This window comes from Mesoplodon bidens (assembly GCF_964165515.1).
Source record: "Mesoplodon bidens genome assembly, chromosome: 4".
Lineage (NCBI taxonomy): Eukaryota > Metazoa > Chordata > Mammalia > Artiodactyla > Ziphiidae > Mesoplodon > Mesoplodon bidens.
Window position 1 is genome coordinate 52,303,677 of NC_138160.1, and position 25,569 is coordinate 52,329,245.

General features: G+C 35.5%; 1 protein-coding gene across 2 annotated transcripts in view; it reads left to right on the forward strand.

Annotated features, from left to right (window-relative positions):
- Positions 1-25,569, forward strand: part of RNF180 (ring finger protein 180) — a 277,857-nt gene that overhangs the window by 198,228 nt on the left and 54,060 nt on the right. For both annotated transcript variants that reach the window (XM_081232400.1, XM_081232401.1), the window contains one exon: positions 11,641-11,866. In XM_081232400.1, coding sequence (XP_081088526.1) covers positions 11,641-11,866 — 226 coding nt within the window. The remainder of the gene's footprint in view (positions 1-11,640; positions 11,867-25,569) is intronic.

Sequence of the window (25,569 nt, forward strand, 5' to 3'; positions counted from 1 at the left end):
TTCATTTGTCGATTTTAATGATGATGCCTTGATACTTCTAACTTCCCTATAGATCTATCTAAATTTCATTTTTCTTTTTATGTACATCATTATCATCATCAGTTAACATTAATTATTTGCTGGTCTATTCAAAGTATATTAATTCAGTTAAGAATGTGGTGATGAAAAGCGTCGCTTCAGATCCAGACTGGCTGAGTTGAAATTCTGGCTTCACCACTAGTTTCAGTAAGTGAGCTGTCTATATTTCAGTTTCCTTTGATCTAGAAAATGATGATCATAATTAAATTTAGTTCACAGGGGCTTTGTGTTGATAAAATTACTTAATATGTACAACTTTTGTCATCTTATTTATAAGTCCCCCAAAATTTGGTAGGAAACATCAGATAAATGTTTACCTCTGTGGCAAATGTACTATTTAAGAGTGAACATGTTATGCTGGTGTTCATATCACTTTGGTCGATGAATAGGTATTTCTTTTATTTATTTTAGTCTCTCTTCTCATAACATTCATTCCTTTTTATATCTAATCATAAGAACTACACAGAGAAAAATTATGATCTCTCTCACAAATACCTGAATATCTTGTCTCCTCTTAATATTTTTCTGAGTGAACATCCTCAGTCTTTTAACAGTACTTCGTATGAGGTAGTTTCAGAAGTTATGCTGCCTTGGCCCTCAGTATACTTCTATGGATAACTCTAGTTTCTCTGCACCCCTCAAAGTAGCTACAAATATGGTGTGATCATATAAATGGTAGCCACATAAACCCACTTTTTTAAGTAGCCACATCATATGTTGAGCTTCTAGTTAGTTAAAATCTCTATCTCTTCTTTACATGAATTGCTCTCAGCTAAGTTTCATTCATCTTCTATGTCTGCAGTCTGGTTTGGATTCTTAATGAGGGATTTATATTTATCCCTGTTAAACTTAATCTTGATTTAAGCCAGGAACTTATTAACTTTTATTTTAAATCTTGAATCTACTATCTGGTTTAGCCTATTTTACATTTTTATATTATTTGCTGATGGCATACCTTGTTCCAGAAAGGATTTTTTTAACATCTTTATTGGAGTATAATTGCTTTACAATACTGTGTTAGTTTCTGCTTTATAAAAAACTGAATCAGCTATATGTGTACATATATCCGCATATCCCTTCCCTCTTGTGTCTCCCTCCCACCCTCCCTATCCCACCCCTCTAGGCGGTCACAAAGCAACGAGTTGATCTCCCTGTTGAGCTAAATGGCTGCTTCCGACTAGCTATCTATTTTACATTTGGTAGTACATATAAGTCCATGCCACTCTCTCACTTTGTCGCGTCGCAGCTTACCCTTCCCTCTCCCTGTGTCCTCAAGTCCATTCCCTATGTCTGCGTCTTTATTCCTGTCCTGCCCCTAGGTTCTTCAGAACCTTCTTTTTTTTTTTTTAAGATTCCATATATATGTGTTAGCATACGGTATTTGTTTTTCTCTTTCTGACTTACTTCACTCTATATGACAGACTCTAGGTCCATCCAGCTCACTACAGATAACTCAATTTCATTTCCTTTTATGGCTGAGTAATATAACATTGTATATATGTGCCATATCTTCTTTATCCATTCATCTGTCCATGGACACCTAGGTTGCTTCCATGTCCTGACTATTGTAAATAGAGCTGCAGGGAACATTGTGATACATGTCTCTTCTGAAATATGTTTCTCTCAGGGTATACGCCCAGTAGTGGGATTGCTGGGTCATATGGTAGTTCTATTTATAGTTTTTTAAGGAACTTCCATACTGTTCTCCATAGTGGCTGTATCAATGCACATTCCCACCAACAGTGCAAGAGGGTTCCCTTTTCTCCACAACGTCTCCAGCGTTTATTGTTTGTAGATTTTTTGATGATGGCCATTCTGACCAGTGTGAGATGATATCTCATTGTAGTTTTGATTTGCATTTCTCTAATGATTAATGATGTTGAGCATTCTTTCATGTGTTTGTTGGCAATCTGTATATCTTCTTGGAGAAATGTCTATTTAGGTCTTCTGCCCATTTTTGGATTGGGTTGTTTGTTTTTTTGATATTGAGCTGCATGAGCTGCTTGTAAATTTTGGAGATTAATCCTTTGTCCATTGCTTTATTTGCAAATATTTTCTCCCATTCTGAGGGCTGTCTTTTGGTCTTCTTTATGGTTTCCTTTGCTGTGCAAAAGCTTTGAAGCTTCAATAGGTCCCATTTATTTTTGTTTTTATTTCCATTTCTCTAGGAGGTGGGTCAAAAAGGATCTTGCTGTGATTTATGTCATAGAGTGTTCTGCCTATGTTTTCCTCTGAGTTTTATAGTATCTGGCCTTACATTTAGGTCTTTAATCCATTTTGAGTGTATTTGTGTGTATGATGTTAGGGAGTGTTCTAATTTCATTCTTTTACATGTAGCTGTCCAGTTTTCACAGCACCACTTATTGAAGAGGCTGTCTTTTCTCAATTGTGTATTCTTCCCTCCTTTATCCAAAATAAGGTGACCATATTTTCATGGGTTTATCTCTTTTCCATCTTGTTCCATTGATCTGTATTTCTGTTTTAGTGCCAGTACCATACTGCCTTGCTTACTGTAGCTTTGTAGTATAGTCTAAAGTCCGGGAGCCTGATTCCTCCAGCTACATTTTTCTTTCTCAAGATTGCTTTGGCTGTTCAGGGTCTTTTGTGTTTCCATACAAATTGTGAAATTTTTTGTTCTAGTTCTGTGAAAAATGCCAGTGGTAGTTTGATAGGGATTGCATTGAATCTGTAGATTGCTTTAGGTAGTATAGGCATTTTCACAATGTTGATTCTTCCAATCCAAGAACATGGTATATCTCTCCATCTTTAATTTTAATTAAACTTCTTTCATCAGTGTATTATCATTTTCTGCATACAGGTTTTTGTCTCCTTAGGCAGGTTTATTCCTAGGTATTTTATTCTTTTTGTTGCTGTGGTAAATGGGAGTGTTTCCTTAATTTGTCTTTCAGATTTTTCATCACTAGTGTATAGGAATGCAAGAGTTTTCTGTGCATTTATTTTGTATCCTACTACTTTACCAGATTCACTGATTACCTGTAGTAGTGTTCTAGTAGCATCTTTAGTATTTTCTATGTATAGTATCATGTCATCTGCAAACAGTCACAGCTTTAATTCTTCTTTTCCGATTTGTATTCCATTTGTTTCTTTTTCTTCTCTGACTGCTGTGGCTAAAACTTCCAAAACTGTGTTGAATAATAGTGGTGAGAGTGGACAACCTTGTCTTATTCCTAATCTTAGTGGAAATGTTTTCAGTTTCTCACCATTGATGATAATGTTGGCTATAGGTTTGTCATATATGGCCTTATTATGTTGAGGTAAGTTCCCTCTATGCCTACTTTCTGGAGCGTTTTTATCATAAATGGGTGTTGAATTTTGTTGAAAGCTTTTTCTGCATCTATTGAGATGATCATGTGTTTTTTTCTCCTTCAATTTGTTAATATGGTGTATCACATTGATTCATTTGCCTATATTGAAGAATCCTTGCATTCCTGGGATAAACCCTACTTGATCATGGTGTATGATCCTTTTAATGTACTGTTGGATTCTGTTTGCTAGTATTTTGTAGAGGATATTTACATCTATGTTCATCAGAGGTATTGGCCTGTAGTTTTCTTTGTGACATCTTTGTCTGGTTTTGGTATCATGGTGATGGTGGCCTCGTAGAATGAGTTTGGTAGTGTTCCTCCCTCTGCTATATTTTGGAAGACTTTGAGAAAGATAGGTGTAGCTCTTCTGTAAATGTTTGATAGAATTCGCCTGTGAAGCCAATTTTCTGTTTCTTCTGATTCAGTCTCGGAAGGTTGTGCTTTTCTAAGAATTTGTCCATTTCTTCCAACTTGTCCACTTTATTGGCATATAGTTGCTTGTAGTAATCTCTCATGATCCTTTGTATTTCTGCAGTGTCAGTTGTTACTTCTCCTTTTTCATTTCTAATTCTGTTGATTTGAGTCTTCTCCCATTTTTTCTTTATGAGTCTGGCTAATTTATTAATTTTGTTTATCTTCTCAAAGAACCAGCTTTTATTTTTATTGATCTTTGCTATTGTTTCCTTCAATTCTTTTTCATTTATTTCTGATCTAATCTTTATGATTTGTTTCCTTCTACTAAGTTTGGGTCTTTTTGTTCCCCTTCTTCTAATTGCTTTATGTGAAAGGTTAGGTTGTTTATTTGAGATGTTTCTTGTTTATTGACATAAGATTGTATTGCTGTAAACTACTCTGTTTGAACTGCTTTTGCTGCATCCTATAGGTTTTGGGTAGTCGTGTTTTCATTGTCATTTGTTTCTAGGTATTTTTTGATTTCCTCTTTGATATCTTCAGTAATCTCTTGGCTATTTAGTAGTGTATTATTTAGCCTCCATGTGTTTGTATTTTTTACAGATTTTTTCCTGTAATTGTTATCTAGTCTCATAGCATTGTGGTTGGTAGAGATACTTGATATGATTTCAATTTTCTTAAATTTACCCAGGCTTGATTTGTGACCCAAGGTATGATCTATCCTGGAGAATGTTCCATGAACCCTTGAGAAGAAAGTGTATTCTGTTGTTCTTGGAAGGAATGTCCTATAAATATCAATTAAGTCCATCTTGTTTAATGTATCATTTAAAGCTTTGTTTTCCTTATTTATTTTCATTTTGGATATTCTGTCCATTGGTGAAACTGGTGTGTTAAAGTCCCCTAGTATGATTGTTTTACTGCCAATTTCCCCTTTAATGACTGTTAGCAGTTGCCTTATGTATTGAGGTGCTCCTATGTTGGGTGCATAAATATTTACAATTGTTATATCTTCTTTTTGAATTGATCCCTTGATCACTGTGTAGTGTCCTTCTTTGTCTCTTGTAACAGTCTTTGTTTTAAAGTCTATTTTGTCGGATATGAGAATTGCTGCTCCAGCTTTCTTTTGATTTCCATTTGCATGGAATATCTTGTTCCATCCCCTCACTTTCAGTCTGTATGTGTCCCTAGGTCTGAAGTGGGTCTCTTGTAGACAGCATATATACTGGTCTTGTTCTTGTATCCATTCAGCCAGTCTGTTTCTTTTTTTTTTCTTTTTGTGGTATGCGGGCCTCTCACTGTTGTGGCCTCTCCCGTTGCGGAGCACAGGCTCCGGACGCGCAGGCCCAGCGGCCACGGCTCACGGGCCCAGCCGCTCCGCGGCATATGGGATCCTCCCAGACCGGGGCACGAACCCGTATCCCCTGCATCGGCAGGCGGACTCTCAACCACTGCGCCACCAGGGAGGCCAGTCTGTTTCTTTTGGGTGGAATATTTATTACATTTACATTTATGGTAATTATCACTATGTATGTTCCTATTACCATTTTCTTAATTGTTTTGGTTTTGTTATTGTAGTTCTTTTCCTTCTCTTGTGTTTCCTGCCTAGAGAAATTCCTTTACCATTTGTTTTAAAGCTGGTTTGGTGGTGCTGAATTCTCTTAGCTTTTGCTTGTCTGTAAAAGTTTTAAATTCTCCATTGATTCTGAATGGGATCTTTCCTGGATAGGGTAATGTTGCTTGTAGGTTTTTCCCTTTCATCACTTTCAATTTATCCTGCCATTCCCTTCTGGCTTGCAGAGTCTCTGCTGAAATATCAGCTGATAACCTTATGGGGATTCCCTTGTCTGTTATTTGTTGTTTTTCCCACTGCTTTTAATATTTTTTCCTTGTATTTAACTTTTGATAATTTGATTAATATGTGTCTTGGCGTTTTTCCCCTTGGATTTATCCTGTATGGGACTCTCTGCACTTCCTGGATTTGATTGTCTATTTAGTTTCCCATACTAGGGAAGTTTTCAACTATATTCTCTTCCAATATTTTCTCAGTTCTTTTCTTTTTCTCTTCTTCTTCTGGGACACCTATAATTCAAATGTTGGTGTGTTTAATGTTGTCCTAGAGGTCTTTGAGACTGTCCTCAATTCTTTTCATTCTTTTTTTTTATTCTGCTGTATGACAGTTATTTCCACTATTTTATCCTCAGGTCACTTATCCGTTCTCTGCCTCAGTTATTCTGCTATCAATTCCTTCTAGAGAAGTATTAATTTCATTTATTGTGCTGTTCATAATTGTTTGTTTTCTCTTTATTTCTTCTAGGTCCTTGTTAAATGTTTCTTGTATTTTCTCCATTCTATTTCCAAGATTTTGGATCATCTTTATTGTCATTACTCTGAATTCTTTTTCAGGTAGACTGCCTATTTCTTCTTCATTTGTTAGGTCTGATGGGTTTTTACATTGCTCCTTCTGCTGTGTGTTTGTCTCTCTTCTCATTTTGCTTAACTTTCTGTGTTTGGAGTCTCCTTTTCGCAGTCTGCAGTTTCATAGTTCCTGTTGTTTTTGGTGTCTGCCTCCAGTGGCTATGGTTGGTTCAGTGGATTGTGTAGGCTTCCTGGTGGAGGGCACTAGGGCCTGTGTTCTGGTAGATGAGTCTGGCTCTTGTCTTTCTGGTGGGCAGGATCTTGTCCAGTGGTGTGTTTTGAGTTTGTCTGTGACCTCATTATGATTTTAGGCAGCCTCTCTGCTAATGGGTGTGGTTGTGTTCCTATCTTGCTAGTTGTTTGGCATAGTGTGTCCAGCACTGTAGCTTGTTGGTCGTTGAGTGGAGCTGGGTCTTAGCGTTGAGATGGAGATCTTTGGGAGAGCTTTCGCCGTTTGATATTACGTGGAGCCAGGAAGTCTCTGGTGGGCCAGTGTCCTCAACTTGGCTCTCCCACCTGACAGGCATAGGCCTGACAACCAGCCAAAGTACCAAGACCCTGTCAGCCACATGGCTCAGAAGAGAAGGGAGAAATAAATAGATAGATAGATAGATAGGCAGATAAATAAAGTTATTAAAATAAAAAATTTCAAAAATTAATAAAAATTTTTTAAAATTAAAAAGTAATAAAAAAGAATGAAGGAAAGAAGAGAACAATGAAAAAGTAATAAAAAAGAATGAAAGAAGAGAGCAACAAAACCAAAAAACAAATCCACCAATGATAACAAACACTAAAAACTATACTAAATTAAAAAAAAAAAAAAACAGACAGACAGAACCCTAGGACAAATGGTAAAAGCAAAGCTATACAGACAAAAATCACACAAAGAAGCATACACATACACCTAACAAAAAGAGAAAAAGGAAAAAAATACATGTGTATATATAAATAAAAAGGAAGAGAGGAACCAAATCAATAAACAAATCTACCAATGATAATAAACTCTAAATATTAAACTAAGATAAACATAAAACCAGAAACAAATTAGATGCAGAAAGCAAACCCGAAGTCTACAGTTGCTCCTAAAATCCACCACTTCAATTTTGGATTGATTCATTGTCTGTTCTGGTATTCCAAAGATGCAGGTACATCAGTTTGATTGTGGAGATTTAATCTGCTGCTCCTGAGGGTGCTGGGAGAAATTTCCCTTTATCTTCTTTGTTCGCACTGCTCCTGGGGTTCAGCTTTGGATTGGCCCCGCCTCTGCCTGTAGGTCACCTGAGGGCATCTTTTGGGAAGTCTGAGGTCTTCTGCCAGTGTTCAGTAGGTGTTCCATAGGAGTTGTTCCACATGTAGATGTATTTCTGATGTATTTGTGGGGAGCAAGGTGATCTCCATGTCTTACTCCTCTTCCATCTTGAAGGTCTCCCTCCTGTTCAGAAAGGATTTTAGTTGTTTTTAACTAGGCAACCATCTTTCCTGTCACCTCTCCATTTCTGAGAAGCATTTTGATGGTCTCTATCTATGGTAATTGAAATGTTGATGAGATGAAGATGAGTTCATAGGCACACCTATTAAAAACCTTTTTCCAGGTTGACATTTATCTATTAATGAGTAATTAATTTTTAAAATATAACCATCTATCCAACAGTAAATTTATTATTATCTCTCCAATTTGGAGAAAAGCCCAGTGGAATTCTATCTTTGGGGTGTTTTTTTTTGTCTTCTTGCAGAACAGTTTTTATCACCAGATATGTTCAATTCTCTGTGTAATGAAAACTCTTCACCCTTTTTGATCCCTTAAAATATAGTGATTCTAGAGGTCTTTGTATGTGTTACATCTGTTTTGTGGCTTGAGTCACATAGCTCAGCTAATAGATGAATAGTTCTGACCTCATTTTCTATTTGCAAACTTCCACCTTCAAGTTTATTTCCATAATATTGTTGTGTTTTTAAATAGCAAATCATTTATTTCTTTGATGTATATTTTAATGAAATCTAGTCACTTTTGTTATATATGTAGAGATAAAGTACTTCATAGAAATAAAATTATGTACAGTTATTAGGGCCACAATTTGGATTGCTTTAAGAGGGTCTTCAAATTATGATTTTCTTATGCCATGAGTTTCTTTGAGGTTAATTAGTTCAAATCTCAAGACACAATATTGAGAGTGTAATACAAACAGAATAAGCTGTCACTATGAAATAAAATTTTAGTAAGTAAGCATCTAGGTCCAAAGATGTTTTTATTATCTGGGGGGCCCTAATCAGTACTAATTGTGCACTTATAGCTTTCCTTTTTCAGGTTTCTCTTAAGTACAGGAAAGATTAGTCATATAACAATAATGAGAAAAATTGTGGATACTGTTGCCTTTCCAGCAGATTTTTATTAGTGTTCAACTCATAGCCACAATCTTTCTTTTGGTGAGGGACAGTTACTTCATATCTTCTCTGTGTTAAACTTTGTATATGTTATATGAGATTTCACAGAATGCTTGTTATCTAGCTGTAAATATCCAAAAGGCCTACAAGAACACCTAAGAACACTTAATAGAGGTATAATCAATACAATATTTAACAAGCTGAACCTATGAGCATTTTGAGAATGCAAGCCACCACCAAGCAAGCTCTACTATTACTTCACTGGGGAAAAAATGTGTGTGTATGTGTATATATTTTTTCATTCCCCTTTATTAATCTTAACATTCTATTGAGAGACATAGAAAAATAGGCAAATAAAAATTATTATGAGGAAACAAATAAGTAGCAGTGACAGAACAACTTTAGATAGAATAACAGTGAAATCCTTTGGGGAAGTTGGTATTTAAGATTTTAAAAATGAGGTAAAGTTAGCCATGTATAGACAAGGATGTGTCAACTAATTTTTGTTATGTAACAAACAGATTTTATTTAGTTGTTTAAAACAACAACCTATATTCACTCACAGTTTTGTGAGTTGGCAGTTGGGGCTGAGCTCAGCTGTAATGGCTTATCTCTGATCCACACGATGTCATCTGGGCTCACCAGTACATTTACAGTTAGGTGACAGTCATTGGCTCTACCCACACATGTCTGGTGGTTGGCTTGTTGTCAGCAGTCACAATGGAGGCAGCTGGACCATATTCACGTACTATTCAGCAGGTTAGCCTAGGCTTGTTCACATGGTAGTAGACTAGGGTTCCCAAGATCATCAAGAGAGGATTATTCCAATGCACAAGCTTTTTTTAAGCCTCTGTTTGCATCATATTTACTAATAATCCATTGGCCAAAGCAAGTCACATGACAGAGCACAAATTCAGAGGGTGGAAAACTAATCTCCACATCTTGATGAAATGCATATGGGTGCACATAGAGAGACAGGAAGAATTTTATCTATTTTGTAATCATCCACCTGAGTAAGGGCTTTTTTTTTCTTTTTTTTTTTAAGGTTTTTAGAAATTTCATGTAATGTCTGAAACATTTATATTAACATATTTCCATACAAATAACCCAAAGAAAGTTTAGTATTAGTTGTTTTGTTTGTTTGTTTGTTTATATTGAAGGTTCTTATTAGACTTTAAGATGAAAGGACTTCCTTTACCAGATATTGAGGTTTATTATAAGCCCACAGTAAGAAATTGTGATTATGGCATAGGAATAGACAGTAAAGTAATGGAACAAAATAGAAGCCAACCCATGCATATTTGGCCTAATAACAACGTGGCACTTTAGAACAGTGGAGGAAAGTAAGGTCTTTGCAATAAATGGGCTGTACCAATTAATAATTACATAAAAATAAAAATGAAATTTAACCCTAATGTACACCATACATGAAAATCAATTTCAGTTAGATTATAGGATGCAAAATAAGACTCTCTTACTGACCTTGGGAAAAAGTAAGAGTTCTTAAATAAGACACAAAAGTATTAAATCATAAAGGAAAGATGTTCTTTAAAATTAAGAATTTCATTTTATCAAAAGGCACTATGAAAAGAATGAAAAGACAAACCAGAGAAAAGGAAAAAATATTTGCAACACATTTAGCCAGTAACAACAAATAACTAGATTAAGTAAAAATGCTTAAGAAAAATCAGACAACCAATTAAAAAGAATGCGCTAATGCCTCAAATATGTCTTTCATAAAGAGAGAAATTATCAACAAGCAGCAGAAAGAGGAAGCAAAGCCATCTGGATAAATCAAATAATAGTTTATCCAGTAGAAAGGTTTTTCTGTATTTTCAAGGCTCTGTTTGCCTCATTTGTGTAACTTTTACATTTCATGTAACCTAAAAATATTTATTAAACCCAAGGCTTACTCAGATATTAATCACTGATCTACATTTTTGACATTCATTAAAGTGAGGAGGAAAGCATCTACACCGTGTAGATTCCCATTATGCCTCAGTGGACTGAGGTCAGGCCTGGTTTGAGGAAAATTTCCCAAGGCTCTAGCCAAGACTATAGGGCCTTTGAAGAAGAGAGGAGAGAAGGATGGCTATGGTTAATATTTATTGAATATTTGTTACATACCAGGCACTTTGCTTAATGCTTTACGTGGATTACCTCATTTAATTCTCACAGCATCCCCATGGATGAGGAATATTGTGATGTTAAGTAACAGTAATTCAGCCACCAGATTTTGTGCTGCTAACCTGAGTGCCTCTTTCCTAACTACCGTTTTGTTTTTTTTTTTTTGATGTCCTTATTGGAGTATAATTGCTTTACAATGGTGTGTTAGTTTATGCTTTATAACAAATCCTAACTACCTTTTAATAGCATCTTTCTTAACTGTTCCATTTGGGAGAGAGGAGAGGGATCATCATATTTCCCAGTTACAAGCCTCATCCCAGAATTACTACAAGTTTCTTTGCCTTATCTACTTCCTGACATACCTTAGGCTTTGGCCTTTTATTGGCTTTGAGGTCCAGGAAGGTGCAAAATGTAGAATAAAAATGCTCCATGCATGGTGTGAAGATGAAGTATGACATCCTCTTACCCTCACTTCTCTCCATGTGTGAATGCCCATGTAAGGCTTTATAATCTTGCGAGTCAGCTTATTTGCTGTGGCAGGAGTGGAATAGATAGGGTGAAGCTGTCATCCTAGGACCTAACACTTACTTAAGTAGTGCTGGTTAAATAGAGATACAGGTATACTTAATGTGTTCAGGTACTATATTTTAACATTTAGCATTATATAAAAATACTAAAATGAATAATTAAGACTTCTGGATTTTTCATGTATGTTTCCAGTTTCTTCCCACTTTGTGAGGTAGCATTTCTATCACTTTGATTATGCACAGAAACAGATATTACCTGTTTCTCATAAATATTTTCATTCATTTTAAGAAAATATAAAATCAGTGTCTCGATTTCTCAAGGAAACCAATCTCATACTGAACTAAGAAAAATCGTTTTTGCTTATGTTTTGCAGACTTTGGATAATGAGATGAGTACAGATGATGACAATGAATATGCAGAAGAAAAGGAGAGCTACATCTGTGCAGTGTGTCTGGATGTTTATTTCAACCCCTACATGTGTTACCCTTGTCACCACATCTTCTGTGAGCCCTGCTTACGGACTCTTGCCAAAGACAATCCTGCAGGCACTCCCTGCCCATTGTGTCGGACAATTATTTCCAGAGTCTTTTTCCAGACAGGTAACTGTTGTCTTTCATTAACACAATTACCTGATTATTTTGACTACCTCTTTGTTCCAGTTCTAAAGGTACTGTATGAATTATCATGAGAAAGTTATTGAAAATCATATACAGCATAATTTGTTACTCTCTAGTTTATAAAACAGTGCTTGCCCAACTCATTAGAACTTGTTAAAATCATAGAATCATAGATGAGAATAGTTTCTCATCTCTACTCCTCTATTCAATGTTGAGATCTTTTCTAAAGCATCCTAACTAGTTATTGTTTAGCATTCACTTGAACATCTCCAGTGTCAAGGACATTCCATTAAAATTTGAAGCAGCCCTGTTGATTATTTATTACTCAAATCTGCCTTCCACTACTTCTCATTCTTTGGCCCATGTTTTTTCCTCTGAAGTCTCAGAGAATAAATCTGTAAATATCTGAGGATAACTATTAGGCCTTTCCCCCAGACTCCAAATCTTCTCAGCCTTCTTGTTGTTCTTAAGGTCTTTCTTCTTGAACTAGAAGATAGTAAAATTGGAACAAGGATTTGTTTACCTAATTATCATGTAAAGATGGAATATAACACAATATTTAAAACATACTAATGGAGAAAGAAAAAACTAATGAATGAGGAACATAGAAACCTGCTAAGGTGAAAGGGAAGAATGATAGAAGTAAGCAGAGCTGATATTTATTGAGTGCACTACTGTGTGCTAAACCTTAGGGGAGGAAATTTCTACATCCACATTCTCGCCTCAACCATAGAGGAACCAAACAAGGATCAAAGTATGTACTTTATTCATAATAAAACTGTAGAAAACACATGGCACATTTTTCTTCCGCAAAAGAAAATCCAAGGACCCATCTGCAAGGAATAATCAGTTTATAAAAATAAGCTTTGCATGCCTTAACCCAACCAGCTGCATGAAGGCTTGCAAACCTGGCTTACAGGCTCAGTAATCAAACAGTGAAGAGAAAAAAAGCTTTGCCTCTCTGATCTGCCTAGTGCATATAGTTTGGAGCACAAAATCACTGCACTGAGCACAGACAGACCTGGAGACAAAAGGACATGCCAAGCACAGTTGACTCTACCCAATAGACAAACATGATTAGGGACTGCAGGCTGTCATCTGTCACACTGGCAGATCACTCTTCCTTTCATGGGGAAGAGCAAGTAAGGAGTGGAGAGAGGGAAGGAAGCAATTCCATGGGAGGGCAGAAGCTTACTGGAAGTTCTTCTTCTCTGGCTTACATTGAAGTGGGAAAAATAGGGGTTCTTTTCTAGTACTAGATCCCTTGCTAGGTGCTTTGGAGTGAATGAAATGTGAAGAGTAACATCTCTTTCTCAGTGTTATCTCTGACCATCTATGCAAGAAAACATTTACTGAAAGCCTGTTTTGAAGGGAAGCATCTAGGCGATGTACATAGTGATTTAGACAGATGTCCCTGCCTTCCATGATCCAGTTTAATGTTGACAGGGATTTTAAAATTGCTTTCCTTAATGTCTTAAAACAATAATGACTTGACTCTTTCTTGGTTCATTTATCAAAGCAACAATGTCATATTTTCCTTTATTTCCAAAATTGGTTCTTCTATATAATAAATCATATCGGGAATATTTATTCCAATGGGGACTAAATTTGGTTGTGTACTGTCATTTAGAAGCTGGTAATAATAATGGGAATATACTACTTAGTTATTTATACCTACCTCAAAAAGATTTGACATGCTTTAAAATATATATGCAATGAAGTAGCAAGGCAAGGGAAGTACTGAATGAAGTATTTCGTTTTAATATTCTGGCTGCCTAAGAAAAAATAAAATAAGCATACAATTAAATGATTCTCATGATCTATGGAAAGAAACATACCAACTCCTAAGGGCAAGAGAAGTTTTTTTCCAGCACTTTAAAAGAAAAATTTTAATGTGATTTCTAGGCATATTGAGAGATGGAGTAGGCAGTGTCCTCAAAAACATCCTCAGAGCAAAGGCAATATCAGGTTTTCTAACATGGTATCTTATGGTATTCTTTGATAAGAGCTGAGGGCGTATCAGAGTATAGATTAGGGAAAGCAGCATTGCCAGTAGCCAAAAAAAAAAAATATATATATATATATATATATATATCCGGTTTTCCTATAAAAATAACTTCTAAAATTATATAAGTAATGCAATTTCATTATAGAAAAATCAGAGTATACAAATAAAATTATAAGCTCAAAATCCTCCATAGTCCTACCATTTAAAGATCACATTTATCGAGTATTCTTCCCGAATATTTTATATCCATATACTTAATCATTTTTTTTGTAAAATGTTCATTTTGAACATAAGGCTTTTGACCTGCTTTTGTTTTACTTTTTAAAAATTATTTATTTAATTTATTTTGGCTGAGCTGGGTCTTAATTGCAGTAGCAAGATCTTTAGTGGCAGCATGTGAACTCTTAGTTGCAGCATGCATGTGCTCTCTAGTTCTCCGACCAGGGATCGAACCCAGGCCCCCTACATTGGGAGCGCAGAGTCTTACCCACTGGACCACCAGGGAAGTCCCTTGTTTTACTTTAAATTCTTGTGATTATATCATGATCTACTTAAGCTATCTACTATTTAGTTTAGTTGTTTATCATTCATTTATTTGCTGATATATATGGATAAATATTTGCACACATCTCCGCGCATTTCCTTGTAAAGGATTTCCAGGAGTAGAATTGGTAGTTAAAGCCTGTACATGTTTTAAGGCTATGTATATGTTACAAAATTATGCTCCAAAATTATTGCAAGCAACAATATAATGGGCTTATTTTCTCAACACTCTGGACTATCCTTTTTTTTCCTTTTAAATCCCTTACCATGACCTTTGCTGATTTTTCTTTTGGTCTGTTCATCGTTTTCTTGTTTACTGCAAGAGGATTTTTTTTTCAGTAATGTCAGCTTTTGTCATATGTGGCAAATCGCTTTCCTATTTTGTCATATGTACTTGAATTATGTTTATTATATTTTATGAATGTGCAGAACTTCTATATTTTATGTAGTCTTATGTAGCAACCTTTGCCTTTATTATTTCTAATTTCAAAGTTAGGTATTAAAAGGCCTTATCCACTACAGAATTACAGTAAATCCCCTACATATGAATGAGTTGTGTTCTGAGAGCACATTCGTAAGTCCAATTTGTTTTTAAGTCCAATAAAGTTAGCCTAGGTACCCAACTAACACAATCAGCTATATAGTACTGTACTAGGCTTATAATACTTTTCACACAAATAATACATAAAAAACAAACAAACACAAAAATAGAACATTTTTAATCTTACAGTACAGTACCTTGAAAAGTACAGTAGTACCAGCTACCTCACCGCTGCTTTCACGCTTGCTTCCAGACATCCTGAGCTTGAAATAAAGATACTGTACTACTGCACTCTATACAGAACTGTACAGTAAAATACACAAAAGTACAGCCACTTGTAGAGGATGCACACATGTGATAATGTACGCCAGATATGTGAACTAACTTATGTGATTGGACATTTGAACACACAATCGCATATTTGAAAGTTCGCAACTTGAAGGTACGTATGTAGGGGACTTACTCTGTATAAATAGTCTCTTTACCTATATTTATTTTGGTTTTCATTTTGTCCTCATTTCCCTACTGTTAATTCCAGTCCATTTATTATGGTGTGTGGTTTGGTTAAAAATATAGTACCTTTCAAAAAGAAAACCACAAACAAAAAATAATAATAATAAATCTTGCAAAATAGTTTTCTACTAATTTAGAAAGAATAAACAGCTTAAGTCATAATTTAAAAAAAATAAATAGTCCCTTTATTCCGTGTCTGTAAGCATATATCCCACTAACATTTATTGAACAATTCATTTTTTTCTATGCTGATTGAACTGCCTTTTTTAGGTAATGAAGATAATTACTAAAATGTTTCTGTGTTTTTTGGCAGCTGTTCTTTTCCATTCATATTTCTATCTTGTCCTATACCATTACTTCAGTCTTATAATTATTCTAGCTTTATGTTTTAATAACTCACAAGTGAATTAATTTTATAAGTTGGGGAATAATTCACATTTTTAATTGACATTTTTATAATATTGTTATAATATTATAACATTGTTATAATATTGAAAGTATATTGCCTCTCAATAACATTTCTGTAATTTCCTTTCAAATGGCACAGCAAAATTCTTATTAGCTTTATGCCTGTATATATATATATATATATATATATATATTTTTTTTTTTTTTCGGTACTCGGGCCTCTCACTGTTGTGGCCTCTCCCGTTGCGGAGCACAGGCTCCGGGCGCGCAGGCTCAGCGGCCATGGCTCACGGGACCAGCCGCTCCACGGCATGTGGGATCCTCCCAGACCGGGGCACGAACCCATGTCCCTTGCATCGGCAGGCGGACTCTCAACCACTGCGCCACCAGGGAAGCCCTATGCCTGTATATTTTTGTTGCTGCAATTGTAAATGGGATTTTTTTCCTCTTCTGGTTTCAGCTGCTTTTGTTGATATTTTGGGAGAAAGTCAGTTTCCAATCTTACACTATTCTGTTAAGTTTACTGAACCCTGAGAGTTATTTATTAAGTAAATGAATTAATCATCTCAGCTACCTAATGTCACCATTCCAATTGTGTAAAAACCAGGGGACAGTTATTATCAAAGATTAAAGTGGGAAGGTTGTCATTTTCTAAAGGAACTGAAGATATTTGGCAAATGAATAAGGGGTTAGTTGTAGTTTAGAGTAATTCAGTGGATAGAGTTATGATGAAATTCCTTCCAGATTTATTCCATAGAGTGTGCTTAGGAAAATAATGATTTAAACCACTCTCAATATAACATTCAGTATTTAATGCAATTTTGCTTAAATTTCTTAACACTGTTAGATGTGATCTTGATAAAGTACTTGATACACTAGAAGTTGAGAATTTGAAGTGGGAGAGAATATATAGAAGACAGGGTAGAAGGCATTAATATCATTTGTTAGTGGAGGTCAAGATAATACTGTCAAAAGTTAACAGAGTGGCATGGACATGTATACACTACCAAATGTAAAATAGATAGCTAGTGGGAAGCAGCTGCATAGCATGGGAGATCAGCTTGGTGCTTTGTGACCACCTAGAGGGGTGGGATAGGGAGGGTGGGAGGGAGACGCAAGAGGGAGGAGATATGGGGATATATGTATATGTATAGCTGATGCACTTTGTTATCAAGCAGAAACTAACACACCATTGTAAAGCAATTATACTCCAATAAAGACGTTTTATTTAAAAGTTAAATAAATAAAACTAGCAAATATGGGAAAAAAAAGTTAACAGAAAAACATACGAAAAAATAGGTAGTAGACACTATTGGTTGCTAATTTGTATCCATTACATCTTTCTTCCTTACATACCCTGAGTTTTATTCCAGTATTTAACTCCCTCAGCACAGGCCAGGTGGCTCTTGGGTAGATGAACCCATCTTTGCCTTTTTGGTAATCTATTCCTTTTGCCAGTGATAGGTTCATAAATGGGCATGTGTTTCAGTTCTGAGTGATGAGGTGAGACTAAAATTTGCCTTTACTCTTAAGACATGAGATGGAAAAGCTAGTTTCTTCCCCATTGGACATAAACAAGAAGGTGTGTAATAGGGATAATTACTGGCAGCCATCTTACGAGCAAGTGGGGAACCAGGTTAGTATAAAGTCTTTATTTTGGATAATAAAACTAAGGAAAGAAATGAACAAGGGGTCTTGATGACATTGTTTAACCACCAAGTCAGCCAGGTTTGAAGCCTACCCTACCTTTGAATTTTCTATTACATGAAATATTAAATTTACTAATTAACTAAGGCAGTTTGAATAAATTTTCTATTAGTATACACCAAGAGCATCCTAACTGATGAAAGCATACTAATAATAAAGGTAGACAATATAGAAACTAAAAATGATATTATTCACAAAAATTTGAGAGATGAGAATGGAAGAAGATATTGCAAAAGACCCAAATCCTCCTAGAAGGAAGTCAATATTATTTAAAGTTGATAAATTAAGAAATAGTGAAGAAGATTTCTGGAATGGTAACGTGAGAAGCTTCATGGATCCTCACCCCAGAAAAACAACCGTTTAACTGGTGAAATGATTTTTTTTCATTTATGTTTATGGAAATTGTCCTAAGGAAGTACAGCAAATAGAAAAACATTTATTTTTTTTAAATCTACTGAAACCTACCACTATACTCAGTAAGAACATAGAGAGCCTGTCACATTTAGATATTCATATGCAAAGGAATGAATTTGGAACCCTCCCTCACACTATGAACACACACACACACACACACACACACATACACAGATTAACTTAAAATGGAACAAAGACCTAAATGTAAGAGATAAAAATATAAAACTCTTAGAAGACAACATAGGTGTAAATATTTTTTGAAATTGCACTGGGCTACGGTTTCTTAGATATGACACCTAAAACACAAACAGCCAAAGAAGAAATAGATAAATCAGACTTCATCAAAGTTAAAAACTTCTCTGCTTAAAGGGATATTATCAAGAAAGTGAAAAGATAACCACAGGATAAATGAAAATATTTGTAAGTCATATATGTGACAAGGGTCTAGTATCTAGAATATATAAAGAACTGTTACAAATCAAGAATTAAAAAACAAATAACCCTATTTTATATGGACAAAGAGTTTGAATAGACAGTTCTCCAAAGGAGATGTAAAGATGGCCAATAAGCAGTTGAAAAAAATGCTCAATATCATTAGTCATTAGTTGCAAATCCAAGCTATAATGAGATATCACTTCACAGTAACTAGGAGGCATAGTTAAAAAGATAGACAGTAACAAGTGTTGACAAGGATATGGAGAAATTGGAACGCATACATTGCTGGTTGGAGTATAAAATGGCAAAGTCACTTTGGAAAACAGCAGAATAAGTTTTGCACATGGAAGACTCTAAGCCTGCTTGTGAGATTGGAAAAAAGTTCTGGTGTTAATTAGAGTTCTTTTGTCTGTGGAGATGAAAAAGAATCCAGGATGGGCAGAGCTGAGGAGAAAGACCTCTGGATACGGAAGACCTTTCCTATTCATTGACTGACAGCCTCGTTCTTTCAGACAAGGAACTCCCACATCAGCACCCCAACAGTAGGTCTGTTCAGAGAGGTGCTACATGCTGTATAACAGGATCTGCAGGCCACCTTCATCATCAGGCTGAGGAAGGGAAAAGGCTACGTCTTATGAGCATTAAATGGAGAGAGAGTCATCCAAGTGAGGGGGGAGGAATCCCTCAGCCAAGGAGATTATGGTTTCGTTGTGAGGGAAGGCATCATATTTTCTTGAATTGACTTTATGACTGAAGCCTTCAAACCAAGCATGTCACTGCCCCTATTGTGGACTGACTCTGGAGAACACTGGTATGGGCAGTCCTACGATAGACTCAGTGTTCATTGTTCAGGGATCCCAGCCCATGCTCATATGGAAGATACAAGTGTCTCAGGTACAGCATAGGGAGCCACAGGGTCAGTACAACTAAACTCTCAATTGTGAAGTCACTCACTGCTCTCACCTCATTCAGATGTACCCATACCTCAGCAAGGAAGATTTCTACCCTTGTTCCACTATTTTCCTCCATTCAACATCTGTCTTCTTTTTGACCACCCACCCACCCCATGCCACTACGCTTGTGCCTTTACATGGTGGAACTAGATGCTGATAAGCAGAAGTGCTGGTGAACTCCATTGGAAAAAAAGGAAAAGAAACTGGCTAAGTCCTCACCTTGTGTGTAGAAGTCCCTAAGTAAAGAAATGACATTTAACCTAATCTAGGATTTTAAGCATAAAGCAGGCTTATGATATTTTTCACCAGGGATATTTTGGCTGTCACAATAATAGGAGGATGCTACTGGCATCTAGTCAGCAGGGGTAGGGATGACAGATATCCTGCAGTGTTTGGGCCAGTCCCACACAGTGATGAATTATCCTGTATTCTGTCTGACTTTTAGATGTCCTGCTGGGCTTTATCCAGGACATACAGCTCATCCAAAAGAACATCACACTTCCTCTTTTTATCCACTGTGACAACCTGTAATTGGTCTTGTTATATTGTCCCTGTTCCCATTAATGGCATTTCATACTTTCTCTTATTCTATACCAAAAAGTCTGGTCTGTTAATTCTTATGCTAATAGTGGTTTTGTTCTTGCATTCATCCATGCCTCAACTTTTTCATTTTTCTGTTCATCTTGTACAGAATCATCACTGCCTCCAAAATCCAAACTTCTTCATTTTTTTTTATTGAGGTATAGTGGATTTACAATGCTGTGCCTGTCTCTGCTGTACAGCAAAGTGACTCAGTTATACACAGACATTCTTTTTTTTTTATATTCTTTTCCATTATGGGTTTATCCCAGGATATTGAATATAATTCCCTATGCTTTATACTAGGACCTTGTTGTTTATCCATCCTATATATAATAGTTTATATCTGCTAATCCCAAACTCCCAGTCCTTCCCTCCTCCACCCCCCTCCCCCTTGGCAACTGCAAGTCTGTTCTCTATGTCTGTGAGTCTGTTTCTGTTTTGCAGATAGGTTCATTTGTACCATATTTTATATTGCATATATAAGTGATATCATATGGTATTTGTCTTTCTCTTTCTGACTTACTTCACTTAGTATGATCATCTCTAGTTGCATCCATGTTGCTGCAAATGGAATTATTTTGTTCTTTTTTATGGCTGAGTAGTATTCCATTGTATGTATGTACAAACTCATTCTTTATCGGTAGGAGTATCTATTTCATGATGTCTTTTAGTGTAGTCACTCCTGTGCTTTAATATATGGAAAAAATATATTTTATTATAAAAAAGAAATAGAAAAATAAGCATAATGATTAGAGCAGTGTTTCTCAAATTTCTTTCATTTTCCTACCACCTTTACAATTTTTACTGTATCCACATACCACCAGAATTATTTTTTTACTTAAGGGTTTTCTTCATTTCAACACGTTTTTTAAAAAAATACTTATTTTAGCCTCATCCTTAACAATTTATTTGTGAATTTATGTATTTGATGTTCCGGTTTATACATTTCTTCTAATATACATTAAAATAAATAGGTAACTATGAAAATTTTTAAATTTTTCATTCAGTTTCACCCTAAATCCTTTCACATATGGCTAGTGGTTTGCAAACCAAGTGTTGAAAAACACTGCCTTGCACTTATGGAGGTTAGTCTCCAGAAAAAAGCTTGTAAACAGGAATATTTAAAACAGTCCCTGGGGATTGTGAGTGGAGCTAGAGATAGAGGGAGTGGAATAGATCTTCATTGTTGTTTTGGTTTTTTTAAGCCTTTTAACATCATTTGGATCTTTTCAAACAATGGGCATGTGTTACCTTGACAGTTTTTAAAAATAAAGAAGTAAACCGAGGTGCAGCATTAAATATGATTGTGGTCAGGGAGGATGGAGTCCTGTTTCTTTTCATACAGAAGACAGAGAATCATGGATTCTTTGAAGCCAAGAATGGATGCTGTGATAACCTTTTTTTTTTTAACATCTTTATTGGAGTATAATTGCTTTACAATGGTGTGTTAATTTCTGCTTTATAACAAATTGAATCAGCTATACATATACTTATATCTCCATATCTCCTCCCTCTTGCATCTCCCTCCTACCCTCCCTATCCCACCCCTCTAGGTGGTCACAAAGCACCAAGCTGATCTCCCTGTGCTATCTGGCTGCTTCCCACTAACTATCTGTTTTGAAGATCCACTAGTATATCCCTATCCATAGGCTTTCAAAAGCCTTTTTCTAAATCTTTAAGTATAACTTTAAATACAAAATAATAACAGTATACATCATAACAGTACAAAGTACTTAGCATTTTGTCTTTATCATACTAAGAGCACAATAAAGGTTATCGTTGAATTGGGCTTAATTTAGTAGATCTCCTCTTGGCCTTATTATTCCTCTAACAGAGGGTAAACTAGTTATTCTTGGGTAATGAAACAGTTACTGAAATAATTCTTAATGCTCCAGAGTCTTAAAGGACATCAATAAGCACAACTTAAACACAAGGTGGCTGAGATGAAAGCTTGGATAAATTCTCTAACCTAAGAAGGTCTTATAGTACTAGCAGATTTCTCCGGGGCCAAAGGGTTAAAGTATTTGTAACAACTCTTTTCCTATTCAGGTATAAAAATTATGGGTATAAAATATTGCAGTGCCAAATATTAAGTGGAATTATTACATTAAAATGGATAAAATTTTAACCATAGTTTATCTACCTAATGAAATAGGAACTCCTAAATATTAACATTAGTTAAGCATAAATTATATACTGTAATGACTTGTATATTGTAAAATCCATAGCTCCACTTTGACAAAGTGTCAAATATGGAATTTTTGTTTTTGGTTTGGTTTGGTCCCTGTTGTATGTGCCTCTGTCATCAGGCTACATATTTAGTTGGAGATGGAACTTCCTAACTAGATTTTAACTTTGAACAGTTCACTAGGAAAGGGTAAGAAAATCAGGTTAAAATTTATATTCAGAGGATACATATAGATAAATATTCATAAGTATTAATGAGATACTCCTGGTTGGTCTCTCTTTCCCAACATTCAGAGTTCCTCTTGCCACCAAATCACATAGGACATGCAGTTACTAGGACACCTTGCTGCCGCTCTAGGGTGAGAACCTGCCAGGTCTAAAGAGTTGGTTCTGAGGCTTATCTTACTCATATTTCTTTGAGTCAAAGTAGTCATATTCCGTTAAATGCAAGCTGCAATAGCAGACTCCAGTTTTCTCTAACTGGTAGTGTTCCCCTCATAGATGAACCTTTCTGGGTACTCACATGGGTATAAAATGAGTTTCACTAGGAGAGTTAGGGTCCCTTACAAGTGAGACTTTCTTGCCCCTCTTGCAGAGGTGCAGATCAAGCATTGCCCTTGAAACCCTGAAGACAGTTTTAAGATAGTTTATAGATTTTCATTGATATCTAGTAAAGTGAGCTCAAATGTCAATATATTAGCCCTTCTCTGTTCCTGTGTAAGGGAAAGATCTCAGATCCCCTTGAAGCAGCATCCTCACTCAATTTTACTCCTGCTGCTGTAAAACAATACAAAGAAAACTATCTTAGATTGTATATTCTTGAAAAATTACTATTTTTCATCATATTAAATATATAAACATATACATCAACATATTAAAGAAGAAGAGTGAGATGAGACTAATCTAAAAGTTCTAGAGATCATCTCACAAGAGGTTACTTAAACTAAATGCTCTGTTTAAAAAATGAGGGTTAAGCATCAGCTGGTAAAGATTGTTTTGTTAGAAATCTCCCTTTTTATACAAATGCCCACTGATTGGGACTCTTCATTCACAATCTTGTCTATTCCTTGCAAATGACCTTTATTGTACATTAATCTCCTGGAACCAAATAATGCCTGTGAACAAGCATGTCCAGTGCCTGTTGAAATGAAGGAAAGTTGGATTTCCACTCAAAATCAGGGCTCATTCTATATATATAATGCAAAACTCTTGGAGAAGTAGTCTTTTTTTTTAACTTTTATTAAAACATCCTACAAATTTCTTTTTGTCAAATCATCTTTTTGCAAGTTACATCTTTGTGAAAAATGAAATGTATCAAACAACATAGGACTCAGAGGGAATTGTGGGGAAAAAAAGCTTTCATAATAAAGAGACATAATTTTAGGTAGGTAAACAAGGCCTTTAATAATCTAAGTGAGATGGGTGGACACATATATCGTAGCCTTTTAAATTAGAACATAATACCACTGGGTCCATCTAAATGACTCTGCCCTGTATTTATAATAATACTCATTATATTCCCCTCCTTAATAGGACCCTGAGGCCTGAATTAACCCTATCATGGCACTTACCTCATAACTTAATGGTTACCTATTTACTAGATAGGATTTAATGCAGGTTCTATGCCTGTTTCACAGTTTTAACTCTTATACTTAGCAGAATGCTTAAAACTATTACTAACAAATATTTGCTTAATTATAATTAGTTGTTTAAATATAAAATTGCCCATACTTAAGTATAAAGCAGAAATCAGAGTTACACTACCCTATTGGTACTGCCTGTAGTTTAAAATTGTGCTGTGTATGTGGTTGTTCTTATTTTATTCTTTATGATACGATACAGTGAAACTCATGGTAATATACACTGTAATAATGTGAATTATGTTTTTATGTAGTTGGTGATTGACTCCTGCATTCAGGCAAGTCAAGAAGACTGGAACTCTTAACACTTATTTACTATTTCTATGATAGTGTCACGCAAATATGCTGCTGTTTCCACTAGTACTGCCACCACATTTAACTAAATGTACCATTTGAGGAGACTTTAGAATCTTTCCAGGATATTCAGGGTTTTGTCTTTTTCTAGCATATTGAATGATATGAAATATTGATTACATCTAATACATTATAATGTATATTGTATTAAGAAGCCTCTACTCCCTAAGAGGTAGAGTTGGCCAAGGAGGAGATAAAGGTAGTTTTTATCACCTTTTAATCCGAGCCCTACATCTTGGTCTGCCTTCAGATTTTTCTCAGTGCTTCTTCCAGATAATTCTGAGAAAGGTAGTACTGAATATTTTATTTGTTGCAATATCCTGGAGTTCCAAGTTCAAATGCCACTAGAATGAAGCAACACTGTTCTATAGAAAGAACAACATCCTTGGGTAAGGTTTGTACAGTTTATACCAGAGTGATATAAGGTTTAACCTATTTAAATAAATTCAGGTAATTTTTGAACAGAAAAGGATTTAAGGTCATTTCATCCAGTGGTTATCAAATTTGACTGTGCATCAGAATCACCCAAGGAGCCTGTAGAAAGCACAGACTCCTAGGTCACATCCACAGCAATTCTGCTTCAGTAATATCTGGGCAAGGTCCTAGAATTTGTCTTTTTAACAAGTGCCCTCAGCAATTTTGATGAATAGCCAGGCTCCAGACACGTATTTTGGAATCAGTGATCTAGTACAATGCCCAGCAGACAGGAATTACATTTAATTAATTTCTGTATTTCTAGCTAGAACAGTAAAGTGCTAGGCACATAGCTATGGCAAAATAAATGTTTGCCAGAGATAGGGTAGAAAGTGAGTACAAAGAGAAGTTCAACAACTTATGAAAGGTGCCACAGTGAAGAAGCATTAGAACCCAGTTCTTATTTGCCCCAGAAATGGAGGGACAAGGGCTTCTAGGTCCTCTTTTCTCCAAAGGCCTTTCAGATCAGTGTAATAAATAAAATCTTCCAACATCTCATAAGATTATGTTCTGGACACATGTATTTATGTTCAACAAAATGTTGTAGGTACATCTCCCATCTCATTTTGCACATTTTAGTAATTTCTCTGATCATAGTTTTTGTAGGTATTATAAATATTTTTATGAACCCTTTTTTCTTTGGTGCATTAATCACATGGGTTTGTTATGTAGGTTAAAAGTGCATTGTGTAATAAGCTCCTCGAAGCTAGAAAACAAAAGTATCACAGTTATCATTATTACTTTTACCTCTCTCATCTACCCTCTAAGAGAAGTTTGATTTGTGACCAGCTTTCAAAACTGCACTTATTGGCCAACTCTTACAAGAATGTCTTTTTGATCTGGTTTACTGAAATCAATTACACTTCCAGATAAGTTTTCATTTTAAGAGAGGACAGTGCAGTGGCATCCTCTGGTTATTGCATCAC